Raw genomic sequence first — 23,995 nt, 5'->3', positions numbered from 1 at the left:
ATACAATCATGACATGGGCAATGGAGATCATTCTCATAAAACCATAATATTCTAGTTGTATTTAAATCAAATGTCAATCTGGGGCAAAGGGACAATGTTTCAAAAAGAACAAAAAGAGCATATACTAAGCAAAATTATTTTGCAAGTAAAGAAAAAAGTAGGATGTCATCATTTTAGTAATAAATAATAAACAAACTTTTACTTGTGTATTCTACATTAAATAAATCATAACAGTATAAGGAATAGAACTGAGCACAGTTTTTAAAAAGTATTTAGTGATCTCGATAATGGGGAAAGGCAGCAAGGAAGGGCAGAGAAGAGGGCATTAGGGACTAAGGTGGTAGGAATACCCCTTTATTTCCATCTAGTTGGAGTTCTAAGTGCCAAAGATGACAAAGGTGGAAGAAATAGTTAAACAAAATGATCAACTGTAGTATGAAGATTCAATTTTAGAAAATGTCTTCCGAAGCCATGAACTAACCACAAAGGTCATCTTCATAAGCCATAAAACAGCCACAAAGGTCATCTTCATAAGCCATGAAACAGCCACAAAGGTCATCTTCATAAGGGGGCCCCCGAGTGGTCTAAAGCGCTCACCGTTATGGATCACTGCAATCTCACCTCTGTCTGCGTGGGTTTGAGTCTCGGGTTTGGCCAATGTGGGTATGTGAGAAGCTTGCCAGTAGCTTCTCGTGGGTTCTTTCCGTGGTTTTCCCCGGTTCTTCCTCCACCATTAATACTGGCTGCCATGTATAGCCTATCTTATGCTGAAAAATGGCATTAAACCATTTAACAACATCATCTTCATAAGCCATAAAACAGTCACAAAGGACATCTGTAAGTCATGAACTAGACACAAAGGTCATCATCATAAGCTATGAAATAGCCACAAAGGTCATCACATAAGTCATGAAATAGCCACAATGGTCATCAAATAAGCCATGAAACAGCCACAAAGGACATCTATAAGTCATGAACTAGACACAAAGGTCATCATCATAAGCTATGAAATAGCCACAAAGGTCATCACATAAGTCATGAAATAGCCACAATGGTCATCAAATAAGCCATGAAACAGCCACAAAGGACATCTATAAGTCATGAACTAGACACAAAGGTCATCATCATAAGCTATGAAATAGCCACAAAGGTCATCACATAAGTCATGAAATAGCCACAATGGTCATCAAATAAGCCATGAAACAGCCACAAAGGACATCTATAAGTCATGAACTAGACACAAAGGTCATCATCATAAGCTATGAAATAGCCACAAAGGTCATCACATAAGTCATGAAATAGCCACAATGGTCATCAAATAAGCCATGAAACAGTCACAAAGGACATCTATAAGTCATAAACTAGACACAAAGGTCATCATCATAAACTATGAAATAGCCACAAAGGTCATCATCATAAGTCGTGAAATAGCCACAAAGGTCATCACATAAGTCATGAAATAGCCACAATGGTCATCAAATAAGCCATGAAACAGCCACAAAGGACATCTATAAGTCATAAACTAGACACAAAGGTCATCATCATAAGCTATGAAATAGCCACAAACTTCAATGTCTGAATCACACACAACTCTGACGTATAGATGAGAAAAAAGAACTTCAAAGTACATTTATCTTTCATTTCATATTATCATTTGGTTGAAACATGTAAGGCAATTATTCTGACAGACTTAGATGAGAAGTTTTACTTATTGGGAGTCATTAAACACCATTTCTTTTTCAATAAAAAATAAAAAGGATGAATATCATCATTATTAACTCAAGGAATAAACAGGATTAAACAATGTTCAATTAAGACGAACATGACAAAAAATAATATCTAAATTGGAGACAATAGGTGGAACAGGAATGTACAGATCTGAAATCATCACATCCCAAAAGTGTGTGGAACATAATTTACTAAAATGATAACCATTATTGCATTTGATCTGTAATTGTTTATCCATCGTTGCTAATTCATCTGATCATTTAAAAGAATGACAAAAGGCAACATTGGAGAGGTCTGTAAAAAGACATTTAACTGAACAAAAAAACCCAATAATATATATATATATATATATATATATATATATATATATATATATATATATATATATATATATATATATATATATATATATATATATATGAGTCCACTGGCTTACTTGGGTAACATTTTTGAGAGAATCTGTTGGGTAAAGCTTGGATAAATGGGATATAATTACAGAGAAATAATCATGAATAGTAACTTTTTTAAATTATGCCAAATAATGAGTAGATAACAAATTTATCTAAACAAATGGTTATCTTATGTGCCTTTTAGCACCTGTGACAAAAAAACAAATACTTTAAATTGTTTCCCTTCCACTATAAATTCACTGACCAAATTATATCATGCCGTGACAGAAATTATATCTTTTGACTGTATGAATCAGGCAAGACTAGTTTATTTATTTTAGCTCAAGCTTTATAAATTGGATTATTTAACATAACCTGTATATTTTATAATCTGTATTAAATGCCTTAAAGACAATAATGCCTACTTTAATTATTGTCAGCATGTTTTTGTTTTGTAGTTTCATGTTTGTTTTTGTAATGTTGTCATTGTACATGTTTTGTGTGTTATCTAATATTGTAAAGTGCTTAGAGCTTCTAAAGATTAGACACTGTACTAGGTCCACATTATTATCTTAATAGAGATTAGACACTGTACTAGGTCCACATTATTATCTTAATAGAGATTAGACACTGTACTAGGTCCACATTATTATCTTCTTAATAGAGATTAGACACTGTACTAGGTCCACATTATTATCTTAATAGAGTTGGTCATGAAGCATGCAGTACAGGATTGAAAAGTCAGAGCCATAATCTGTATATATTTCAGTCTTATTAATAAAGGTACAATATCTTTTCAATGTAGAAAAACGTTTCAATAAGCAGGACTGTTCAATCTGTTTAAAGGTCATGATAAAGGAAGCAGCATGCACAGCTAGAGTTGACTGAACTATCTTTATCATAGGAATGTGTCTGACTCTTAGCTTTATCATGAGACTGTCTGACTCTCATCTTTGTCATAGGACTGTATCTGACTCTTAGCTTTGTCATAGGAGTGTCAGACTCATCTTTGTCATAAGACTGTGTCAGACTTTTATCATTGTCATAGGACTGTGTCAGACTTTTATCTTTGTCATAGGACTGCATCAGACTCATCTTTGTCATGAGACTGTCAGACTTTTATCTGTCACAGGACTGTGTCAGACTATTATCTTTGTCATAGCACTGTGTCTGACTCATAGCTTTGTCATATCACTGTGTCAGACTCTTATCTTTGTCATAGCAATGTGTCTGACTCATAGCTTTGTTATATCATTGTCAGACTCTAATCTTTGTCATAGCACTGTGTCTGACTCATAGCTTTGTCATATCACTGTGTCAGAATCTTATCTTTGTCATAACATTGTCTGACTCGTAGCTTTGTCATAGGACTGTCAGACTCATAGCTTTTCTGTATGCTCTTCACTTTTGAATGTTATGATTTACACATTTATTTACCCAAAACAGTACTAGAAGCCATACCTGTATAAAAATCGTGTTATTTCCTTGGGCAGGATGAACAATAGGTCTAAAGTGACCTGATGGCACAGTGTTTAATAACATGGCTGAGTCAAAGTTTCTATCAACTGGGGACTCAAGTTGCAAACATAAACAGTAAATTTTGGTCACGAGGAACACAGTTATCTGCATAGTGTATATACAGCTGAGTACCTTTTTTTATCTGCATAGTGTATATACAGCCGAGTACCTTTTTTTATCTGCATAGTGTATATCCAGTTGAGTACCTTTTTTTATCTGCATAGTGTATATCCAGTTGAGTACCTTTTTTTATCTGCATAGTGTATATCCAGTTGAGTACCTTTTTTTATCTGCATAGTGTATATCCAGTTGAGTACCTTTTTTATCTGCATAGTGTATATCCAGTTGAGTACCTTTTTTATCTGCATAGTGTATATCCAGTTGAGTACCTTTTTTTTATCTGCATAGTGTATATCCAGCTGAGTACCTTTTTTTTATCTGCATAGTGTATATACAGCTGAGTACCTTTTTTCATGGGCCAGTCTTTGTTTTGTTGACAAAAATATTTATATTTGTGCAGACTGCATGTGTAACATCATATCTATTTACTCAGCGAATCACTACATTAATTTTTAAGACTGTAAAGAAAACCAGACTTATCTGTGTTTAATGCTTCCCACAAATTACTGAAATGGTTCTGCTTTATTTTGTGAAATATGAAAACAAATGTCATTTTGTAAATCAAAACTTTTATTCTCCATTTTTAGATGATATCTAAGAGTATTTACAATATCAATGATCCATTAACAAGGTTATACAAAAAATCCAAAATGGCATAGCTGCCAGATATATGCTTCTAAGTGGAGAATATCATCTAAAATATCTGCAAGATTAACAAGTGTAACTAAAAATTGATTCATAAATATATCAATGAAATAACTAGATCTTGAATATTTTAGTCTAATTTTTTACAATGAAACATTTCGATGTCCATACTTGAGAAATTTCTTACAATAAAAGGTTTCTACTGCTGCACAAATCCCAGCATGTATAGTTCTTAAAAACCCGTACCAAAAGATAGGGTAAACACCACATAATTTTACATATTAATAATCTGAGCTACAGTGCTTGCATAATGTGATGGCAAGAGTTTTACAAGGCCTTTAAAAAAGATGGAAGGGGGAGAAAGTTTCATTGATTTCAACTGAATACAAGGACTGGGCCTGGGAGTGAGAACAAATCTGCCACCGATTTTTTTATTTTTTACTTGTACCATTTAGTTTTTGCCACAACCAAATCATCTATCTAATGATACTTGTCACAATTTGTTACCATCTTTTGAATTCTAACCCTCTTGGAACCAGAAATGATGCTCCACCGATAATGTAACATTAACAAATCCTAAGTTCCACAAACTTAAAAGTTAAAACAGGTATTAACTTACTCAAACTAAGTAAAGTTAGGTCAAATGGGCCAAATTCAAATTAAATTTTGATGGAAAAAATGAGAATATAAATCTAGTTCTTTACTTCACTTTGTGAATATCAAACATGACTTGGACTCTTTTCTTAACATTAATCCACACACCAAGTGATTTAGCCCTTCCTTCAGATCTTCTGAATTGGAAAGATTACTGATCGACAAACATGGCCCATGGGTAACACCATATACTCCCCTTGATAAAATTGGTAAAAAGCATGCAAATTAAACCATTAGAGGAAAAGCTCAACATCAGGGTTTACCTGTCTGACATACATAAGATATAAAGGAAAATGTCTGTTTTGTACAAAATCATTATTCCCTGAAAGCAATATGTTTTCAGTAACAAAGAAATCTGCAACCTGTTTTGATCTTTTTAGTAAAGATATTACTGATTGTCACATGCTAATGATTGTGCTATGTGTGTATTTATTCCATAATTATATGAAGGAATATGCATTATGTATTTATCACATACCCATTTAAACTTGCATGCTTGAACTGGCATTCAATACATTTTTCCGTGTTACACCCAGATTCCAACTACTCATGAGCCTTCTTTGATATACACACAGATATTTTTACTTTTATAATTCCCAGTTTGTTTGGAATTTCATTCATACAGTAAAGCTAAATAGTAATAAAAAACAGGGCAGTGGTATGTAATAAATACAGAACCACCTTCATGGTTTATACTGAGTAGGGGGGAAAGAACACATTTCATATGACCTCAACATATCCCTATACCAAATGATACTTGTTCTTTCTGCTGACTTAGAACAAAACATGGTGCAGTTTGTGTATGCAAAGCAAATAGCTGCACATAAGCAGAATATAGACCATGTAATGCTAAACAAAAATACTAGGTAACAAAACTTGTAAAGGCAAAACACTTAATAATATCCCAAGAAATACAATTCCTTCCAACCTAAAGCAAACACATACCATGAGGCACAAGACATAATGTAAAGCTGCTGCAAAATAAAATCGAAAAAATGCAAACAAATGCAAGATGAAGGCAAAATGAGTAAAATCCCAAATTACAAGTAAAATCTTTCTCTATATAAATTGCACTCATTTAAAAAGTTGAAGGCCTTGTTTGGAGCAATGACACAGGATTCATCTCACAGCAAACAGGTTACCTTCATCAGTCATCTCTTATGACATCCAGGAGAGTTAGTGTTCCACATTTTCAGTTTTTGTTTGTCCAAAAATGGGGGATTTTTTCAGTGTTTATTTTCCAAACATTAGAATTGGGGAAAAAATTGGGTTAAAAACAAATAATCCATAAAAATAAGTATAAATGAGTTAGTTATTTTTCATAATTAATAATTTACATATTTTACTTATTTTGTTCACTGCCATTAAAAACATATTTAATTAGGATATGCAGGTAAAGAAATGATACAATAAACACGAAACATGAACATTGTTTGATATGTTGACAGAACCTTGTATCTGTTCTGTGTTTATAATAGAGCTGTTCCAATCCCCCAGTTACAGAAAGCAATAATCATGTAAACAGTCAGTATTGAAGAAAATAACTGTCTGGAAAAAATATTTTGGGGTGGGGTTGATATCAGTGAAATCATAATTCTTTTATTTAAAAAAAATATAACTTAAATAGGTAAATACAAAAAGTGTGGAACACTAAGAAAGGTGCATAAGTCCTATTCTTAATGCCTGGGCCTGATGGGTGTTAAAGATCTAAGAGTGCAGTGAATGGAAACAAAACATAAATGGACTATAAAGCAAGCTAAGTAATATTCAGCCACTCTCAAAGCAAGCTAAGAATCAGCCACTCACAAAGCAAGCTAAGAATCAGCCACTCGCAAAACAAGTAATAATCAACCATACTTAAATCAAGCTAAGTAATATTCACCCACACTTAACTTAGAAATTACTTTCTATTTAAAAATCAAAAGTTTTGATTCAAGAACCAACTTTTTCTCATATGAGAGACAAATTGTATAGTAAGGTGGAAGAATATTTAAGAAAAGATCGAATTTCTTAATTAAATTGAACTGGACAAGATACAGATGTTAAGACAAATCATTGAAGTTAACTGCAGTTGTGTCACTTAGATAAAACTAACTTGAGAGAAATAAATCTTTTAAGTGTTTCCCAGGGACAGCTATAAACCTGAAGTTTCTTCTCTGTTTGTAATTAAAAATCTTGCATGTTTTGAAACTTAGCATCACTTATAGTCCTCAGAAGAAGCAACAAATTAGTCTGCTTAAAACTCCTGTGTTCTCCCTATACAGTATGTAATTGCCTGTAAGAAAAATGTCACTGAAACAAAAAAAAAATATTTCAGTATTAAAGCAAGTTCCACTTCAAAAAAGATATTACTCCCACGTCTGGAGACCTACAACTAAAAACAAAGACACATCATTTCAACAAATAATCTATTTTATCACAGAAGCTAAAACAGATTCTAACTATTAGCAACCATTCAATAACTTGCTTGGTTTTGTTAGGTTTCTTGTTTGGTGAATTTTTCTCACAATGAACAATCACAAAGAGTGCAGTCTATGTCACATCTTATGTTGAAGCAAAACCAAATGCTTAATTGAGAATAACGAATTTTGGATCATCTGCTTGAACTGCAAACACTGCATGATCATACATACAAGCATGTGTTCAGTAAACCAAATTCATCATTTATGGCCCTTTTGTCATTTCAAGCTTTCTTTTTCTTAGATATAAAAGCATCTATCCCATCTTCTCATAACTGTCAAGAGGGTAGTGGTCTTTGTAGGCCTGGACATGTTGTTTCATTTGATCCATCTGTTTCTGAATGTGTTTGGGCATCTCCTTATAAACATCAGTGAACATCATTTCTGGATTGGGTTTCTTTCTGCCTTCAGCTTTTGCAAAGGCTTCCATGACCTGCAAGTATCAATAACATACAGAATTTTATTATCTATGCATCAATGCAAATGTGAACAGTACTGGAATAAATACAGTATAAAACTTCTAATTACAGCTACTAACCACTTCAAGGTACAAACCCTGAAATGGGTAATTTTACCAAAATCTGCATTTCATTTTTGTTAGGCCTGTATCCCATTCATATATGCATTTCATTTGTGTTCGACCTGCATTCCATTTGCATATGCATTTCAATTGTGTTAGATCTGCATTCCATTTGCATATGCATTTCAACTGTGTTAGATCTGCATTCCATTTGCATATGCATTTCAATTGTGTTAGATCTGCATTCCATTTGCATATGCATTTCAACTGTGTTAGATCTGCATTCCATTTGCATACGCATTTCAATTGTGTTAGATCTGCATTCCATTTGCATATGCATTTCAACTGTGTTAGATCTGCATTCCATTTGCATATGTATTTCAACTGTGTTAGATCTGAATTCCATTTGCATATGCATTTCAACTGTGTTAGATCTGCATTCCATTTGCATATGCATTTCAACTGTGTTAGATCTGCATTCCATTTGCATATGCATTTCAACTGTGTTAGATCTGAATTCCATTTGCACATGCATTTCAACTGTTAGATCTGCATTCCATTTGCATATGCATTTCAACTGTGTTAGATCTGAATTCCATTTGCACATGCATTTCAACTGTTAGATCTGCATTCCATTTGCATATGCATTTCATCCATCATCTTGTTGTTTTACACTTATGGCCTTAGAAATGCACTGATTTTAAATTTTTTGCTTTCATCCATTGTATCCTTCAATTGTCATAATTTTGGATGAAATGGAAATGCATTTGGATGAAAATGGAAATGCACTGGAATAAAAATGGAAACGCATTAACTGAATTCTTGTTTTCCATTTTCGAAGAGTGAAATGAAGTGAACTATAGCTTTCATACTATCAAATGTGCTTTAATAAAATAGCAAAATGCATAAAATTGTAAAGGCAGCATTGAATAATAAATAAGAATAAAACTGCAGCTAAAATAAGTATAAGAATATTGTAGAATATTTGTCAGCAAATTTTATTTCTTATTTCATTTCATTCACTGCACCAATACAGCCACTGGTGATGATGTCATCACATCAAAGTCCATTTACTACAAAGTAATATTTTCAAAAAATTATTTTAAAAATATTGTTTGTTTTGTGATATTGTCATACAAGTAATTTCTGGGTAAAACTTTATTTCTTATTTCATGGTATTTATCGTAAGTAAATCATGATCTTTATGGTTATCTAATTCAAAATATTGAATTTAGTTTTAAAAACTAAGAAAGAATCATACAGATTTAGGGGTCAAAAGTGTTTTTATTATCTGCAGTTATTCTAGTTTTTAATTTCACTGTAATAAACACTCTTCTTTTCATGTATAGTAACTGCTATTGATTATATTTAAAATGTTAAAATCAACTGAAATACGGAAAGTGAAAATTTGACTTTTTTGGTTACAAATTTCTTTCTGCATGAAAATATTTCTTGCATTATCATAAAATATTGTAAATAAACAAAGAATTTTGACAGGTAAATTAAATATCATCAAAATCTTCCAATTATTTAATGCCAATCGTCAGCGTATTGACAGAATCTTATTTACTGATAGATTAATTAATAAATTAATCAATGCATTTGATTCATTTTTTATTTAATTCATTTGTGTATTTATCCGTATTTGTTTATGTACCTACATAATATTTCATATGATATTTATGTAAAAACTGACCATTCTATCTTGCATGATGGATAAGGAATAATCTAAAATAAGCATTTCTTTTGTAAATAAATTAATTAAATTTATTAAATAATTCAAAATAAAAAACTCCAATATAAAGAAATATTGTCCCATGAATAACTTCCTTGGGATAAAAAAATGAACTACTCAGATCATGTCAAACAGGTAAAGACCTAAATGATAACAACAATGAAACTTACAGGTACCTAACTCACCAAATGTATTTTTTTGTCATGATTCACTGTTAATTTAAATACCAACAAATTACATTTACTCTTCATGTGCATAAATACAGTTTCTACAACACAAAGCACTAGGCAATATTAATACCATAAAACAGGGTTCCCACACTTTTCTAAAGATAAATTTCCAGGTCATTTCCAGGTTGAAATTACTTTTTTCAAGGTTCACATTTGATCATTACTGAATGGAACTAAAGAACATGCATTTTCTAAATCTAAAGATGTTTCTCTTTCAAGACTCTCCAAAAACATCTAAGTCAGAAAAGATGATCATGTACATGGCGGCTAGTATAATTAGTGGAGGAAGAACCCTGGAAAACCTCGTGGGTCGGTGGTTCTTCTTGAGGTTTTCCAGGGTTCTTCCTCCACCAGTTTTACTGGCCACCATGTATAGCCTATCTTGTACTGAAAAATGGCGTTAAACACTACAACAACAACAACAACAAAACTACAAAATGTATCACATGAAACAAGTTTGATTATATTCCTATAAATTAGCATGTAGTCATTTCTCCGTACAGAATAAAAATTCTAATTTTATTTTGCAGCATTATGTTGCTAAGTGAGAACGACATAATGAACATAAATTATGTTTTGTTTCCTTTCAAACATTTAATTCTAAAGAATTCTACAGCAATATATATATGGATTTCATAGAAAGTAACATTTCCTATTACAGTACGAAAAAAGAATAATGCAAAAAATTGCCTTGTAACAAAAAGAGTTCAACCCTGAATTTATCTGTGCCAACAAAATCAAAAAAAACGATTTTTCAAACAACCAAATCTCCTTAAGACGATCTGGTTAAAAATCCATCCTTTGAAAAACATTTTCGAAAGGGTTGATTTAAATTTTGACAAAAGACCTTCAAAATTATATACTGTTGTATAAACAAGGACTGAATTTTCTGTAAAATCAACTTCTCTTCTTGTAATTTGCTAAACCAGTCCCCAAACATGTACTGATACAGGAGCTCGTATCGTTTTTTAATATATACAAGGCTGTCTGGCATTTCTGCATACCTAATGAAGTAAAACGCATGCCAAATTCGACCGACTAACGAAAATACTGTAATGCTTACCATTTTAAAAGAGGCAATTGTTATCACAATATTCTGTTCAAAATAAGATTAATTTTGGACACACAGAATATCACCAACATGTTTTCATGACTCGCAATATGTCAGCCAATTCTGCGCACAGCTTTGAAAAGATGTAATGTTTATCCATCAGGCAATACATTACTTTGGACTGTTTCTGTCAGCAGTTGAGTAATTTGATCAGGTTTAAAGCTACTTTTACAAAATTTAACGCAACAATGCCAATAAATGGCAAGTGATATTAAGCCAACTAAACCGATCTTGTAAAATTTATTATAGTAAAATTCAATATTTTATATTAAAAAAATGAGCTATTATGTGGAAGAGAAACAACAATGAATAGGGTGTAATGTGTTTACAACGTCTTGTTTATGGGGAAAAAATACTAAAGAATTTAGAAACAGACTATACGCTGGAAAATTTTGTGAGAATCCCGTTCTAGTGGCAAGCTCACATGTTGGACAGCAGACGATTTTGTATGTGGGGGACAGCTTCTTGCAAAATTGGAAACTTTGATTAAGATGCATAATTTTTTTTAAGGTATACATTTCCACCTTTTATAAAATTTAGTTAGTTGTATGATTCTAAATAGGATTTTCTGGGTTACAGGTTCAAGCACAGGAGTCTGACGTTTTATCAATAAATAAAATATGGCGAAATCTCTGACAACATGAAATTACCTTATCGGTAATATAAATGAACACAAGGAGTACAAGCATGACCACAACCCTCCGCTCGATTAGGCTTTTCTCACGCGCCTTTTTTCGCTTCAGAATCGCAAGAAGACTGAAAAACTACACATATACATTCAAAAGACAGTGACGTACCAAAACATAACTCTCGGATGACCATGGCATAAATCCAATCTGGTGAATTAACCTTTATTTTCACCATTATTTTCTCAGAAATGGCAAGTATTATAATTGTTACGTTGTCAAACTGCAGTCAAACAAGACAAAACTATGGCACAGATGAAACCTGACCCAGCACTCGCCATCTGCATTACTAGTCACATAACTTCACAAATCTTAAACGAGGACATCGGAAGTCCGATATTCACGTGATATCAACAACAAATTCCTTTATAATACTGTTGTACAGAAATTCAATTATATTAAATGAAAGTCAGATACTTTTTGAAAAAAACAGCAATCTGGCCAGTCTGATTTATCAAGCAGAGATCACATGTCAACGTGGTGGTCATGTGATACAACAATACTCCAAAAGTTGCTCTTGAAATATATAAATATGGAGAATTTTGTGTTCTTTCATTTTTGTATTTTTGTTACAACCAATATACAACTTTCATTTAATATAATGAAATTTTTTTTCTTCTCTACAACATTTGAAAAGGTGGGTTGTTAGATATGTGTATAGTACTCATGTGACTAGCGATGCAAATCGCGAGCACCATGTCACATTTCATCAACGAAGTAGTTTTATCTTGTCTTTCAGCAGATTAAAGACATAACGATTTTACTACTCACAATTTCTGAGAAAATAAGTAATTTTTGTATCGATTTCATGCATGTCTCATTCGATTTAGCAACATTTTAAGTTTGCTAGGCCATCTGGTAAGTGGCTATGCTTTGCCACCACCATGTTGGCCTCTTGTGATGCTAGAGTGGTTTTCATAGCTTCCGTGTAAGGAAAGATATGGATATTGAGCTAACTTTGAAAATAAAGATGTACTAGATGAATCTAATCCACTGGGGGTTCGGATTGACTCAGCATATATGTTTATTGCAAGCAACCAAATAATACATACTGCACCCTCCGAATATTCTGATTAGAACTCTATAAATTTAACTCACAATCAGTTTAGTTACGACTTAATTATGTGACTGCTTCGAGCATCAATGGTGGGGGAAAATTCCCCGTTTTTTCCCGACTTTCCTCAATATATGCCAAATTCCAGGACTTTTCATGGTCGGGAAAAAAATGATCATTTCTTCCGACTTTTTCCTCATTTCCTGGTATTGTGGGAACCCTGATAAAAGCAAAATATTATGTGTTAAAATATGGCAATACCCTATTAAACCATTACAGCAAGGTCTAACTTAGTTTCAATGCATTATTCCCATTGACAAAAAGCTTTGTGGCTTCTTTTCTTTTCTTTTTTTCTTCCTAAAAGTGCAACCTCAAGATGGCTGGCTGCATCTGCAGTATCCATGACTTGACAGAGGAGCCCCAGGTGGCTGAGTGATCTAAGGCGCTAACCTTTACAATTCACTGACATCTCACCTTTGTCCTTGTGGGTTTGAGTCTCGAGCTTGGCCAAGGTGGATATGACTGAAACCTTGCCAGTAACCTCTCATGAGTTGGTGGTTTTTCCTGGGCTTTTCCCACCTTCTTCCATACCAGATGTATTGGCCACCTGCATAGCCTATCATGTGATGGAAAAATGGTGTTAAACTAATTACAACAACTTCAAAGAGATTTACTCTTACTTCTCTAGCATCTCAATCTTGCAGAAATTCATGTATTTTTGCACATTATATACATGTAAATATGATTCTTTTCTTTTATTATGTTGTTGTAGGGTTTAACGCCATTTTTCAGCACAAGATAGGCTATAAATAATGGCCATTATAAATGGTGGAAGAAGAACCTGGGAAAACCCCGGAAAGGATCACTGACCCATGAGAAGCTACTGGCAAGCTTTCTCACATACCCACATTGGCTGAACCTGAGACCTGAACCCAAACAGACAGAGGTGAGATGGCAATGATCCGTAACTGTGAGCACTTTAGACCACTCGGGGTCCCTCTATCATTATGTAATATCATACATTTTTTCTGTTTAAACCATTACATAGAATCACAAAACCTTTGGTAGTACTCCTAGGAAATTATTATAGTTTGGAAAAAAATATATATTTATCTGTGGTACATAAAGACAACCTCAAGTATTAAAACAAGTGTCATGTAGAGATCATATATCTCTCCAGTCCCTTGCTTATGTAAATACTTCTAAAACTATCCTATGGTCTTACATTATGCTACACTTTGTTTCCAATGGTAACATTTAGATTATTAAATGCAGCATAAAATGGCACATCTGTGTATATGTAAACCAAGTTTGGTTGAAAGGCCATGAGCTGTTTGAGATGTGCTCCAGAAACTAAAATGATTATGGACAGACAGATGACCATAATAGTACCTAAACTCAACTATACCTGGGTGATAAAAATATAATGTTATTTCAATCCTGCTATAATAGCTTGTTTACTGGCAATGCTTAAACTATCCATGGTTGACTGATGGCAAACGATTAAATAAAACTTGTTGATAACCTTAACAACCTCTGTCATTTCTGTTTAACTTCATCATAGTTATATATAAAGTGCAATTGTAAGTGAAACAAGAAGACTAAGTCATCTATATCCCATGAAGCCAACAATTTCTCAATAACAAATGATATATCTATATATCTATAGTGAATCTGATATGGCATAGGAATGTCAAGACCACCAGGCCAAGATGTATGTTCCTATACCATATGAGTTCTTTCTCCTGATTCAGAATAAATCTTTTAATAATATGTGGTTTTGTATTATATATTCCCTTTTTATTCATACGTTCTTTTCAATTTCTGAATGCATTCTTTTAGAAAAATGAATTAGGTATTTTGCGTTCTATGAAAGATATTGTACAACCCTTTGAAAAATCCCCATCTATGTAACCGATGCTAGGCTTAGGTATATACTGTTATTTCTTCTATAGCTTTGAATTTTTAAATGGATGTGAAATATGAATGGATTTAAACTGCTGTCATAGACAAGTGGATTTTTTTTGGTTTATTACGATTGCATTTGGCAACCATGACCTCATATTTTATCATTAAACATTACATCAAGGAGTAAGCACTGACAAGATTACCGTACTTACCGCATATGTTGGGAAACCGTATTTGTTGGGACACCATAAATTAATTTTAAAAGTAATTTTTTTGTGCACTTTATTTTCTGGGACACATCATTTTTTTCGAGTCGTAAGTTGTGGGACATCTTTTAAATCATTCGAAAATTACATGTCGGAAATTGCAATCCAACTGAAATTTTATTTTTTAAATATAAAACTGTACTTTAGATAAAACTCTTTAATCCAATGCAGCAGCATCTCATCAACACAACCCTTCTCCTGCACACATGTGGTCTATTATTTTGGTACATGAATATTTTTTTAACTTTCTCATTCCGTTCAAAATTGTTGGAGGCAACACACCACCTGAAGTGGAAACTGCAAGAACAAAAAGCACATTTTTGTCAAATCTGCACTAGTCTTGCTAATTCTCACACTTTTGATGCCCATCTTATCGTCAGTCCATCCAAGAATGTGATCAAAGTACACCAGAGTTTCATCCATGTTAATGATCATATTGTCGGCAAAATGATCTGTTTCTCTTCTGGCCATCACGAATTCATCACGTGATTTTATTTTCTCCAAATCTTCTGGATGATGCTGGGCCATTGATGTTCGCGCACGAAGCACTATATTGTGCAACTTTAAAAACTGTTCCATTGTTTTACTTTATTGTCAAACGTTTTGTGAATACTGTTGAAAAGGAACCAAAGTTAGCTTCCATATCTCGGCCGTCTTTGTATATTCAAAGCTAAAAAAATAAATCGGCACACTTAAAAGAATCCAGTAGTCGGCATCTGAGGTCAGCTTGCTTTGCAATAAAATAACCTTTGTATTGATATCCTTTAAAAAAAAATCAGCTTCCGAGTCCAAAGTCGGCTTCCAACGTCTGCTTGCTTTGTAATAAAAATAACCTTTGTCTTTGATGTCCTGTCGGCAAGTTCAAAGAAGTTTACTGCTGGCTGCCAGTTGTGTTTATTTACCACCAGGGCTTATATGTGCTTGGCATCTTTAGTAATAATTAATACAAAGGTGTACTGATGTCTGCGGGTAAATATTAATGATACTTATGTAACCCACGCTGGCGAAAAGATTGTCATTTGCACTCAAGTGAATGTGTTTTAAAATAATGATTTTTATTTACGAGATACTGGCATACAGTATAGTTCTTTTCTGGCCTGATGATTTTATTTTCAAAATTCCCGTGAATACATTGAAAAGGAACCCAAAGTATGCTTCCATATCTCAGCCGTCTTTGTATATTCAAAAAAAAAAAATCGGCTCTCTTCACAGAATTCATAGTCAACATCCCATGTCGGCTTGCTTTGCAATAAAATAACCTTTGTATTGATATCCTTTACAAAAAAAAGTAACCGGGGTCGGCTTCTGAGATCGCCTGCTTTGTAATAAAAATAACCTTTTGTCTTTGATGTCCTGTCAGTAGGTTCAAAGAAGGAGTTAACTGCTTGCTGCCAGTCGTGTTTATTCACCACCAGGGCTTATGTGTGCTTGTTATAGTAAGGATAATTATGTAACCCTAGCTGGTGAAAAGACTGTCACCTGTACTCAAGTGAATGTGTTTTCAAATGATGAATTTTTTTTTTGCGAGATACTGTCATACAGTAGACCTGGATATAATTCAATCTTGATTATTTTGCACCCAACACCGTGTCATGTGTGAATAGCTTATTCAAGATATCAGTTGACTATTCCCCTCTTGTATGCGATTTTGTTTTGCTCCAGTTTTCAGTCGGATAACATGTTCAAACCTTTGAGCACAACCACACACAATTGTTTCTCAGTGTTCATGTCAATGAACAACATGGTGTCTGGTATCAGACATAATTGATACATGCTAGAGTATGGAAGCCTACGCTACTTATACGGATTTTGTGGAAATGTTTTATTCTACAATGCTCATGTTGAAAAAAAGGAATAAATGATAACAACACAAGGTTAGTTTCTTTCTTTTTACTGTCAATTAAGCATTTATCTATTTTATTGCGACATGCAGTTGGGGGGGGGGGGAGAGCACAAATGCAATACCAATTTATTTCGTTCTTAAGTCTTGGGACATATGACCAAAGTGAAAAAAATGTTTCACCATAAGTTCTGGGACAGGAAAAAAAAAATAATTATTTTATCGTGTCCCAACATATGCGGTAAATACGGTACTTGTTTTGTTGCACATTTCCAATTCTGAACTGAAACAACAAAACAAATTAGTAATCTTGTCAGCATTACCATGTGGCATAGATGAAGGGAATTATTTTCTTGCAGCTATTCGACCAGTTCTTTGTTTAAAAGATTAAAAGAAGAAAAGATGAAAAAAATCCACAACTAATAAACCATGGCTAGTTTAGATTATTAACACATTAATGACACTGATCTGCCATGATGTTGGAATGTGTCTGAGATCATTGATCCCAGGGCACAAACAGAATGTTGCATGGCTGCTGTTTTTGACCTGGCTAAAGAAGAGGCTTAGCAGGGACACTGGTTGACTACCAACAGATGGTAATCTGTTCTGAGCTATAAATCCAGATGGTATCTTGAGAATCAATCCGATCTGAACTGAAGTTAATTCCAGTGAACATAAAGGGGGATGAAGCCCTCTTAACCTGCATGCTGAAGCTAAAGCTATCAGTAAACATGGTCTGTATGATAATGACTCTAGCGATGTGAAGGCTAGAAGTTCAAAGGGGTTCGAATCTAGCCATGTTAAAGATTGGATCCCTTTGTTTGGAGACAAATAAAGGATATTAGTCAGGGAGACCAACATTGTCTAAAAGATCCATCAGGTCTCTATCCCAACACAAACATGTTGCCATGATGGCAGAATCTGTCCAATATCATAGGGTGGTAGCCTTTGGTAACGATTGGTGTACAACTGTTTCTCCTCCAAGAACAGAGCCAGAGAAAGTCAGCCAGTCGAGGGATAGAGGCACGCAGATGGGCGATATAGATGGTTACTCTTGAGATTCTCAGCACAAATAATGGTTTGAATTATCTGACTCACAAGGCTGTACTGGTAAAGGCTAAGCATATAGTTCCTGGGTGTATTATCATTGGGAAAATTGATACAGGGTTTGTGCCCTCAAAGAGGGTCGATCAGAGTCATCTTGCCATTCTGACCCCATAATTGTAGCACCTTAGGAGGGGTGGCACAGCCCATGACCTCTCCCAGATGGCTCACACCATATCTCATGGCTCAAGCTGCTGTGTCTTGAACTGGGGGGACAAAGGTGGGTAGCTGCTGATTCCATCTGGTCGCCAAACAGTCGATCATCAGATGCCTTTGAAGTGTGTGAATCAGAGTGACGACCAACTGATGGAGGGGACATTCCATCTGAAGAACATGACCCCTTCTGGACTGATTCTCGGTGAAACCACTGATGCAGCCAGAAGGGATCTGAATTGTATGTTGATATGGGTACAGTTGGCACCACAAAGAAAAATGCTCAATCAGAACACTGGACAAGTGATCTGGTACCTCCCTGTTTGAGGATATAAGTCACCACCACAGTGTTGTCAGATCAAAAGAGGAACGTTTTGACCTAGGATCAATCTTTACAGAAATGAAAGATATTGATGATGGCCGTCCTTTCTGGGATATTGATGCACAGAAGCCATTTCCCAGGTGTCGCTAACAGTAGTGAAAGTAAGCAACAGGCTGGTACTCCTACCATGTGCACAGGCAGTGGTACTTTACATTATTCCCCCATGGGGTTCTTCAGAGGGATTCCAATGGTCAGCCAATCTGGACTGCCCCATTGACATAGGAATTATCAAATTGCAGGTGTGATCATGACTGCTTGATTAAGAGGATGTAAAACGGGGCACAATGTGATGGCAAGGCCTGCATAACAAGATGGCCAAGTGGGGCCGTCAAGTCTGCTGCTGTATAATAGCTGAGGATCTGCAAGGACTCTCCCGATGAAATGCAAGTCTTGATGGAAATGAACTAGACGAGGTCCACAATTCTGGAAGTGCAAACACAAGGGGATGTGCCAGATTCCAGTTGGTTAAGAAGTCCATGCCCAACTGGACAAAATTCTGAAATGTACGGAGGTCTGAACTTCCCAGTTCGTGAAAAGGCCTGGATGATCCGAGAAATGAGATCATTCCACCATGAAGTACAATAGAACTTGCTATGTGTTTCTTTAAGATGCTGCCCAGGTACGCTGCTGTTGACGTAAATGATGATGCCCAGAATGGGGAGATGGCAGAGTTCCAAGTGTGAGTGAAAGCCCAAGGGTTGATGAGGGCCGAAGGGAAGAACAGTGAGTTGATAACGGTGTGGCGGTAAACGTGGAAACTAGCAAATGACAGGGTGGATAGGGGCATGGAAGTATACATCAGTCAGATTAAGACTAACAGCATACTCACCCTGTCTGACGGGGAGGCAGAATTACTTTGCTTTCCCCGTCGTGAATAGTGAGGAGACTCCCGTCAATGATGGACCTTCACCTACTGTTTGCATGCCAAAGCAAGTCTTAAGTGATGCATTGGAGAATGTGTCCTTAGCACAAGCTCCTGAGTCTTATATGAGTGACTGTATCTTCTGTTATCAAAAGGCATCCATCCATTGCCTGATCTGACCATGTATCGTGTGGACGGGCAAGGGGGTTGTTGATGAACGAGAACTGAAGTCCCTCTGACTGACCTGAATCAGCCCCCCCACCTCTGAGGGAAGAAGGAGGTCCAGTGAGCTCAAAATGGTTTTATACAGCCGCTGTACTATTGCATGATAAGGATCGATGTGGGTGCACATGTGACTATCAATGACTCATCACCCTTACTGAGCACAGGGTTATCATCTGGCTTGGCGTCAAGCTCAGCGTAAGTCAAGCAGGTGGCCTTGACGACTCTGCTCAGTTGTATCTCTGCACGACATGATCTCTCCCTTGAGATAATTTATGAGTACTCTAACATCCCGGTAAAGACAGCACTGCCAGCATCACCGCACTACTGGCCTTTCCAGCACCGTCGCTGAATATATGTTGGTCCGGCATGCACCTGTGCCAGCTGCTTCAAAGCCGTGGCAAAACGGGCAGATTTCTCATCAAAATCACAAGTGAAAAAATGATATGTTGCTGACTGCACGGCTAGACAGACGGATCTATCACTAAGATACTGGTAAACTTTGTGTAGTTGGCCCATTCCGACCAAGAGGTCTCCATGCTAAGATGGCTGGACTGCTGGTAATGTCTGGGTGACTGCTGATTTCAGCTGGATGGCTGGTGTTGGTGTGGCAGTATTATTATTATTATTATTTGGGTCAAGCTGATCAATTGTAAATCCCATACACCCCCAACTTACCAGCCCAGAGGCCAAGCTGACATTTGTGGAGGCTTAACCCATCTGGGTTGCCTAAAAATGGAGAATATTCACCTAATGTTTTCCTCGGAAAGTGCATTTTTGACTGCTGTACCAATTAACGCATCTTATCCAGAGATGGATGGTCCCTTGTGACAAACTTTAGTTGGGGGGGGGAGGAATTCCATCGACCCCCCCCCCATAAGGCTTGCTACTGAGGCTGATATGGGGTGGAGACTAAGGATGTCAGAGGTATCCTGTCGTGACCTCGAACATCTCTCTTTCCCCTTTGCTGCTTTCTGAAGTACATCAGAGTAAGTGTTTTCCATCCAAACACTGCATATCAAGCTCCTTCCCTTCAATGCCGAACAAAGCGATCTTTGTGCACGTGGATGTGTGTAGTAAACATTCCTCCTAAAACGACACCAGATGAGAGAAAAACAAAGTATAGATTAGCAAATTAATAGGTGACTAACTAGCTAATAGTATAAATCATCTAATGCAGCAACCCATACTACATATTATAGATGCTGTATATTAAAAACATGGTATAAATAACATAACAAAGCAGGAGTCATAGCGGGCTTCCTTGCTTTGAAATTGCACATAGATTAAATAAATATTCTGTGGAAATGACACAATAGACACAAGCTAAAGCACAATCTAGTAAAGGGTTGATATTACTAGGTTGCTAAAATGCTGCCATAATGAACAGATCCATAAATGTGTCATATCATAAATGCATGTCCTATATTAAGCTTTAGCACAATGCATACTTAATAGAGAAGAAATAATGTGTACAAACTATAAACCGAACCAGTCATGGTAGATTACCATGCTCTGATACAAGAAACACCTAAGTAGAAACTAGTAATATCTTGAAATTACTAGAATGCTGAAGCAAAACACTTTCATAACCACATGTTATAGACGCTGTGTAACAGAAACCATGTATATATAACAAAACAGTAGTCATGGTAAACTCCATGCTCTGAAGTGGCCTGTAGAATGTCTAATTGATATATGCTAAAACGACATAATGCACATAAACTAAAGCAGAAACTAGTAATGTGTGAAATTACTAGGTCGCTAAAAATACTGTGGGAACTAACAGAATGGTGAAGTGTCATATCAGAAACCTTTGGCCTTGTTTAAAACTTATGTTGCATGCTTGGTTAATAATACTTCTATCAAAAAAGCATGAGATACGAAAAAATTGAGCATAATTATCAAGCAGCACTTCAGGATTCTCTATTAAGAACTCCATATGGATGGAGTAAGCGAATAAAGTCAATTGTGTGCTAACCCGAAATGACCTTGTGTAAGATCAGTGATAGCATGGGTGGGATGGTGGTCCTACAAGACAAAGTCCTGATAAGTGACAAAATCTCTCAAAATATTGGCAGAAATTGTAAAATAAAATTTAAAACCGGCATAGGGTTCCCACACTAATGGGAAATCATGAATATTGAGAAAAGTCAGGAAAACCCGGGAATTTTCCTCCACAACTTGATGCCCTAAACAATTACATAACAAAGTCATAACTGAACTGATCGTGATTTAAATTTATCGAGTTCTAACTAGAATATTAGAAGGTTGCAGTATGGATCATTTGGGTACTTGCAATAAATATATTTGTTCAGACAATCCAAATGCTCAGTGGATTAAATTCATCTAGGAGACTTTTTGTTTCACAAACACTTCAATATCCATATTTTTATTATTATATGAAAGGTATGAAAACCAGTCTAGCATCACAAGAGGCCAACATGATGGCGTTAAAGCACATCCATTCAGTAGATGGGATAGCAAACTAAACTGTTAAATCGAGTTATAGCTGCATGAAATCAATATGAAAATTATTTATTTTCTCAGAAATTGCGAGTATTAAAATTGTTATGTCTTTAATCTGCTGAAAGATGATAAAACTAATGCGTGGATGAAATTTAAGATGGTACTAGCGATTTTGATTGCTAGTCGTACAAGCACACATAATCTCACAACTGTCATTTTCAAATATTGCAGAAAATATTAAATGAATGCTGTATACTGGTTGTAATAAAAATACAGAAATGAAAGAGCACAAAATTCTCTGTATTTATTCCAAGACCACCTTCCAGAGTTTTGTTGTATCTCATGACTACCACAATGACATGTGCTCTCTCACGCAGGGAGCATACAGAGCAGGGAACCAGACTACTGTGCTTGATGAAGCAGACTGGCCAAGTTTCTAGTAGTTGTTCTCGAAACATAATAGTAATAATAATGAGGACTTTGTATAGTGCCTAATCTTTAGAAGCTCTAAATGCTTTACAACATTAGACAACACCTTTAACATAAAAAAACATATATAATTATATTATTACAGAAAACAAACACCCTGAAATTAGAAAACATAAAAACATGCTGAAAATATTTAAGGTAGGAAACATTATTAGGTCTTTAAGTTTTGTTCTTGCAGTCAACATGATGAGAATTATGTGTGAGTGTGATTTGGATTTTTAAAGTAGCTTTTAACAATTTTTCAGTCATATCGCCACAATGTCTGAGTGTGGCAGTTTATAGTGATGTCTAGCACTGGGGCATCATACCGTAGACATGTTGCATGATGTCCCACCCAGTCACATTATCCTGACACCGGGCCGACCAGTCCAAACACTAACCTCTTAATGCTGAGCGCCAAGTGAGGCAGCTGTTAGTACCATTTGTGTAAGTCTTTGGTATAACTCGGCCTGGGATCGAACCCACAACCTCCCGCATCCGAGGCGGAAGCTCTAACCACTAGGCCAATAGAGTGGTTGATGAGAATTGTATGTTCTTTCTGGTTTTTACAAAAGTTATCAGACTTTCATTTAACATAATTGAAATTTTGTACAACGACATTAAAAAGGAGTTTGTTGTTGATATCACATGACTAATGGACTGCTATGTTGTGTGAGAGTTGTCAAGTCATGTGACTATTAATGCAAATGGTGAGTACCAGGTCAGGTTTCATATATGCCAAGTTTTGTCTGGTCTGTCAGTGGATTAAAGACATAACGATTATAATACTTGCCATTTTCGAGAAAATAAATAATTTTCCTATCAATTTCATGCAGGTACAAGCCGATATAACATAGTTTAATTCTGCTAGGCCCGCTGGTTAGCTATCTTACGGTGGCTGCAGATTCCAAATTTTTTATGCATAATTGCTCTGTACCCAAAGTCCATCCTAAATGTCCAAATGTGAAAAATGGGGTTGGAATATTCAGAGGAAACCCGGATTTGAAAAATTTCGAATCTCTGAGCTGAACTCTGGTACAAAGCTATTACACAGTGACATATAGCTTGAAGCACTGGTTTCAGATCTTAAATAGAATGCTGGAGAAATGGAAAATTGTTGTCCCTTTTAATATATATTAAGAAATGATAAGAGCCCATGTATCAGTACAGGTTTTGGGACTGGTTTATTGAACTACAAGATGACAAGTTGACTTTACAGAAAATTCAGTCATTGTCTATACAATAATATATAATTTTGAAGGTGTTTTTTCAAAATTTAAATCAACCCTTTTGTAAATGTCTTTAAATGATGGAATTTTTAACCAAATCATCTTAATAAGTTCAGGTTGGTTAAAAAATCTTGCTTGAGATTTTATTGGCATACATAAATTCAGGGTTAAACTTTTTCGCTACAGGATAAGATTCTAACACTTTGTGTTTATTGTTGTTTTTTCATACTGTGATAGGAAATG

At 35.2% G+C, this 23,995-nt stretch overlaps 1 protein-coding gene across 1 annotated transcript in view; it reads right to left on the bottom strand.

Annotated features, from left to right (window-relative positions):
• Positions 1 to 4,307: 4,307 nt before the first annotated feature.
• Positions 4,308 to 23,995, bottom strand: part of LOC149804401 (2-oxoisovalerate dehydrogenase subunit alpha, mitochondrial-like) — a 68,114-nt gene continuing 48,426 nt past the window's right edge. The window contains exon 9 of the mRNA XM_089939790.1: positions 4,308 to 7,946. Within this exon, the coding sequence (XP_089795916.1) occupies positions 7,770 to 7,946 (177 nt within the window). The 3' untranslated portion in view covers positions 4,308 to 7,769. The remainder of the gene's footprint in view (positions 7,947 to 23,995) is intronic.

Source organism: Sinohyriopsis cumingii, chromosome 2 (genome assembly GCF_028554795.1).
Source record: "Sinohyriopsis cumingii isolate HCF-2022 chromosome 2, ASM2855479v2, whole genome shotgun sequence".
Taxonomy (NCBI): domain Eukaryota; kingdom Metazoa; phylum Mollusca; class Bivalvia; order Unionida; family Unionidae; genus Sinohyriopsis; species Sinohyriopsis cumingii.
This window is presented reverse-complemented; position numbering and strand designations above follow the sequence as displayed.